The sequence below is a fragment of the Pteronotus mesoamericanus genome, unplaced genomic scaffold, assembly GCF_021234165.1.
Source record: "Pteronotus mesoamericanus isolate MK-2021 breed Mesoamerican mustached bat unplaced genomic scaffold, CSHL_Meso_final scaffold_36, whole genome shotgun sequence".
In the NCBI taxonomy this organism is placed as follows: domain Eukaryota; kingdom Metazoa; phylum Chordata; class Mammalia; order Chiroptera; family Mormoopidae; genus Pteronotus; species Pteronotus mesoamericanus.
The window spans coordinates 18,481,090-18,487,089 of NW_026555313.1; the positions used below are offsets into that span (position 1 = coordinate 18,481,090).

Consider the following 6,000-nt stretch of genomic DNA (forward strand, 5'->3'; position numbering starts at 1 on the left):
GAACTCAAAATAGCATTATTAGTAGAGTACAATGCAACTCAGCAAATACCATTTGAGCTTTTATCTGTGCCAGGCTCAATGGTAAGACCTGAGGACACAAACATCAATAAAAGAAGGCTCCTGATACCTATCATAGACTTCAAAATCTTCCCAAGGAGAAATAATAACAATAACCGCAGAACTGAGCATTTACTCTATGCCAGGCACCATTTTAAGAGTTTGTACATGTAACCCTCACATTTCTAGGAGTTGAGTGCTCTAAGTATCTGCAGTTTTATGAATGGATGAATTGGAATGCAGAGAAATTAAGTAACGTACCCAAGGTTATAGGGTGACAAGAGGAGCCGGGACTTGAACCCAGGCAATCTAACTCGAGAAACTGTGTGCCTAATTCTATATGATGATGACACAAATAAACATAATGTTGTATATTCCAGTCCATTCTTTGGCATCTGTCCATGGTGTGTAACTGGGCAAGTCACCTGTATTAGTTTCCTAGAGCTGCCATAACAAAGTACCACAAACTGTATGACTTTAAACAACAGAAATTAATTCTCTCACAGTTCTGGAAACTAGAAACCTGAAATCAAGGTGTTAACAGGGTTGCTTCCTTCTGAGCACTCCAAGGGACAATCTGTTCCATGCCTCTCGCCCAGCTTTTGGTGGTTGCCAGCAAGCTTTGGCTCGTAGGTGTGTCACTCCCATCTCTGCCTGCATCTAGACATGGCCTTCTTCTCTGTGTGTCTCTTCTTCTTAAAAGAACACTACTCATAGGGAATGAAGGGTACGTCTTCTCCAGTAAGACCCCATCTTAACTAATTATTTCCAAATAAGGTCACATTCTGAACTTCCAGGAAGGACATGAATTCATTATTCAACTACCACTCTCTGGCTCCTGAAAATTCATGTTTCTCCCACATGCAAAATACATTCACCCCGTCCCAACATCCCCAAATATTTTAACCCATCCCTGCTCCAACTCTAAGATCAAAGTATCATCTAAATAAAAATTCAAGAGGACCCCAATCTCATCATCTAAATCAGGCATAGACTCTGGGTATGGTCCATTCTGGGGTAAACTTCCTCTTCATCTGCAGACTTATGAAACAGCTAACCACCAGTGTCTGGTTCCTGATCCCATGAGATTTCTGCTTTATGTTTCAGGAGAAGCTACTGTAATTGCCTATTTCTGTTCCTACTGTTTTCCCTCTTCTTTCAGCTACTGTTGATCCAGTGAGGAATAGCCTCATGATAGGACCAGCTACATAATTTGTGGGGCCTGGTGGAAAGTGAAAATGCAGCGCCTCTTGGAAAAAAATTATTAAAAATTTCAAAATGGCACCAGCAGAGCATTAAACAAAGAACAGAGCCCTTATAAATGTGGAGTTTTGTGCAACTGAGCAGTGCCCATGCCTTGGAGCCAGCCTGAGTCCCAACCTCCTAGCTCTTGCCCTGAGCCCTAGCCTTAGCAACTGCACTTTCTTGGATATCAAGGGCCCTGAGAAGCCACACTTCCCATCCTTGGTTCTGGCCCAGACTTACGTCCATTCTTTGCATCAGCCTTTGAGGGGAGAGGAGTCATCTCAGCACATGCTATTTACATAGGAACTTTATTTAAAGAGTACAACAGCTAATCTCAATTGTACCCAAGATGTTTGGCAAGGCAAAAGTAAATTGCTCTTTTAAAAGGGGAAAATCAGGCATGGAGAGGTTAAATAACTCATTTGAGATCACTGAAACTAGCACACATAGGCACTTAGAACCAAGAGGCTCTGGAACCCTGTTCCCTTGACTATGCCTAACTCTACCTGCTTAACCAATGTGCCTACCTGTACTTTTCTTTAGGGTACATCCCCTTCCAGTAGTAACCACCATGAAGTCTTTAGGGAGCTTTTTGCTTCTACCCACCACAGACAGTATTCTTCGTTCCCCATCCCCGAACCCCACCAACCACCATCCCACGTGTCTGGATCACCCATAGGTTAGCCTGGACCCACAATCCAGGACCCCTGTGGACTCTGACCACTTGACTCCCTGGTTACTGACCCCACCTAACCACAGCCAGCTCAATCACAGCATCACGAAGGGATCTAGAGAGGTGCAGGTTGATGGCAGCTCATTTTGCCTTTGTTTTCCTTGTTGATTGCACCTTGGTAGAAATGTGTTTTAACCAAATTGTTGCAAAGCAGTGAGTGTTGCTCTGGTTTAGATATCTGTGGCAGATTATGTTTAATGTGAAAGACAACAGCCAGATTACAATCTGCCAAATGTCTCTGGCCTGTCAAAACTCCACTGAGAGGGAATATGCTCTCAGACCCAACTGCTTGAGGGTGGGGGGGGGCGGTCCCCGCTCTCATGAGCAAGATGATGTCTGGTCTCACCAAGGCAAGTTCTTTCCCTGCCACCCTCTGCACCATCCCTGGCCTCTGTCTTGGCTGATTTCTCTGTGATTCTCTTCCATAGCAGGAGACAGGGATGAGGGAAAAGAACCCTGAGCTGAACTCAGAGGTCTGGTCAGATCAAGAGTTGTAGCTCTGCTGTATAAAAAAAAACAAAACACTGAGCTTGAAATCAGAAGATGTGGGGGCACATCCCAGTTCTGCCACTTACTTTACTTAAGGGGGCTGAGCTTTATTTGTTAAAATCTACTAAATGGGGATATTATATATTACCTGCGGACAAGCTTACAGTGAGGAATAACTAAATCACATCACATGCATGGAAGCATTGAGTGCACTCTCTGACATATAGAAAACCTAAAATTGCTTTGTGAATCAGAGAAATGGAAAACACCAGACATTATTTTTTTTTCCAAATCCAACAGTGAAGGCCCAGACCATTCATTTGTTCAGTAAATATTTATTGAATACACACTATAAAATAGATATTATTTCTGGCTCTGTGAGAGATTTTTTAAAGTTGCTGCATTCACTCTCAAAGGGTCTACCATCTGGTGAGCAAAGGAGCCCTGACATTCCCTGGTTTCTCTCCAGGAAGGATGAAAATAGCTTGTGTTTATTAAAGACACTTCTGGTCACCATCCCAGAGAAACTAAGAAAATGGCAGCAAAAATCATGATACCTTTTTTAAAATTAAAATTTTTATTGTTCTATTACAGTTGTCCCAATATTCCCCCATTGCTCTCCTTCACCCCACCCCACCCCTCATTCTCCCAGTCAATCTCCATCCTGTTGTCCATGTCCATGGGTCATTCCTACATGTTCTTTGACTAGTCCCTTCCCCTTTTTTCCACCCTTACCTCTCCACTTCCTCCCCTGTGGTTGCTGTCATCTGCTCCAGGTTTCCATGCCTCTGGTTCTATTTTGTCCATTTGTTTGTTTATAAGGCTCAAATTCCCAGCTACAAAACCCACTCAGCAGCTCAGTACACCAGCCACACTGCAGACCATGATGGGTATCTTCAGTTGGTCCCAGCATGGATCCACGTTCCCCTTCTCCCCATGTTCTGCACTCTAGGAGGCTGAACTGTGGTCTGCAGAGATCGGACCCCTGGTCATGATTGGCCAATAGGGCACAGTGGCAGAAGATTGGAGTGAATGCAGTGCTTATCTCTCCATTTTCCTCTCTGTGGAGTCACCGCCAGACTGGATTTGTCCCTAAGAGGAAGCCACAACTATCCACCATCTTCTTCACACAGCTTTCTCCTCAGGTCCCATCAAGTCTAAGGGTAGGAACAGCTCACCCAGTCCCCCAAATCCCTGGGGCACTGCCCTCTTCCTTGTGCTTTCCCTGTGCCCTGCCCACACCTTGTCAACAGTCTCTCTATTAAGCCCTCCTCAGATTTTATGCTTTGTTCCTTCCCAGCCTCCTGACAGATATACTCACAGGTCCTAAGAAGCTCTCATTCCAAGTAAGAAGATACACTAAACCCAAGACAATGCAATATGTTGCATCACAAGGGGTTGAAGAAGAAAGATTTTGGTGTAAGACCTGGTTTTAAAACAGTTTTTCAGTCACCAGATATGTGAGTTTAGACCAGCAGTTTCATTGCTATGAACCTTGGTTTCCTTGTTTGTAAAATGCAGATAATAATTTCCAGCCCTTAGAGTCATCGTGAGGAGGATTAACTAAGACAAAACATACAAAACACTTAGTCTGGTGCCTGACAAACATAAAGTGGTAAATAAATGGTAGCTTCTTATTATTATAATTATTAATAATATTAATATTAGCTGTATGTAAAAACTTAAAAGATTTTTCCTACTTTCTAAACCAAAAAGTTGTCTCCTATTTCTAAACTGAATAGACTTTTCACATTATGCAAACATGTTTGGACTTCAGGGCACATTCTTGGTTATGGGTTTGGACAAATACTAGTCTACCAACTTAGACCGTCTTTTCAACAAATTTCTTGTCCCTGTCCAGGTGCTGATTCGCAGGCGCCCTCTTGTCTATGTAGTGAGCCTGCTGATTCCCAGCATCTTCCTCATGCTTGTGGACCTGGGGAGCTTCTACATACCACCCACCTGCCGTGCCAGGGTTGTGTTCAAGACCAGTGTGCTGGTGGGCTACACTGTCTTCAGGGTCAACATGTCTGACGAGATTCCACAGAACGCAATGAGCACTCCTCTGATCGGTACACAACCTTGGGGAAACCAGACACCCAACTTGCATGACTCCTGGCAGAGACCTGCATTTCAGATATGAGAAAGGAGAGGTCCCTGAAACTCCAGCTAACTCCACCTCCCCTGGTTCCTTCTTTCAGGGGTCTTCTTCACAGTCTGCATGGCCTTCTTGGTTCTCAGCTTATCTAAGTCCATCTTGTTGGTCAAATTCCTTCACGATGAGCAGCGCAGTGGGCAGAAGCGGCCCCTCTTCTGCCTTCGAGGGGACACCGATGATGATGGACTTAGAATGGATCCCAGGCCTCAGCTTGTTGGGGCGTCAGGTTTGTGAAAATCCTTGAGGTCCCTTCCCTGTCTTGCTTTCTCACTGTCAGCACCAGTTGCCATTGGTGGAGCACCAGGTTGTGTGAAAAAATGTGAAACATCTGCTTCTTAGCCTCTGTGCTGCATTTTACATTACTTCTCTGGGGACTGAAGGCTACCTCTTGCTGGCTTCCCACAGAGTCTCATTCTAACTTGGGGGTCAGGTCCTCAATTCCCTTAGCTTGTTCTATTTTTAGACACATGCACACACAGTGTATGTGTAACTTTGAATTGTAGTTGCTTAACGTGAAAATGTTTAAGTATCATCTTAGCTACTAAAGCCCCAAGTGAGTCAACAGGAGTTGGCCCCTACCTCAGAAAATCCTGAAAGGATCTAGCCTAGACACCCTAGTTACAACACAACCCAATTCTGCTATGTTCTCCTGAGTTTCCTTCAGCAGTCTTGCCTCCCCTCAGCAGGCAGGAAGAGAGTCCCAAACTCCAAGTCAACTCACTTCCCAGTTTTGCCCACAACCTTCCCTGAAGAATGAGATCATCAGCCTCAGTGGGAAGTCTGGGGGTGGTGGGGCCTTGGTAGTCCTTTGTTGACCTAGGGTGTTTTCCTCTCTCACGCAGAGTCCCCTGTCTGCCGAGAGCACCAGGTCCAGTCAGGGACCCTGAATGAAGTCTTGTCCCAGCTTCACTCCATCAACAACTACTTCCAAACCCAGGACCAGGTGGACCAACAGGAGATTGGGTGGCTGGCCCTTCTGGAACGCTTTGACAGACTGCTCTTTCAAGGCTACCTTGTGGTGTTGGGACTCTACACCATCACACTGTGCTCCCTCTGGGCACTGTGGAGCCGCTTGTGAAGACTGAAGCTGGCTGGTCTCAATCAACGTGTTCTCACAGCACTTTGGAAAGGCTGAATGTTTCCTGTGGGGAAATTAGAGGAAAAGAATGTTGGGTTAAAAAGCTGTCCAGCCCCTGTTGCCTCTTTTCATTCAGCCCACCTAATGAGCTATTAAATGACCCAGGAGTAATGTAGTCATGATGAACATGCATAAACAGTACAGGGCATACAGGGAAAAGTAAGCTTGCTTTTATACCAG

General features: G+C 45.0%; 1 protein-coding gene across 1 annotated transcript in view; it reads left to right on the forward strand.

Annotated features, from left to right (window-relative positions):
• The window catches only part of HTR3B (5-hydroxytryptamine receptor 3B), an 80,604-nt gene extending 74,844 nt beyond the window's left edge, over positions 1 to 5,760 (forward strand). Inside the window, exons 8-10 of the mRNA XM_054592615.1 lie at positions 4,386 to 4,596; positions 4,726 to 4,908; positions 5,525 to 5,760. Of these exons, the coding sequence (XP_054448590.1) occupies positions 4,386 to 4,596; positions 4,726 to 4,908; positions 5,525 to 5,760 (630 nt within the window). The remainder of the gene's footprint in view (positions 1 to 4,385; positions 4,597 to 4,725; positions 4,909 to 5,524) is intronic.
• Positions 5,761 to 6,000: the final 240 nt, after the last annotated feature.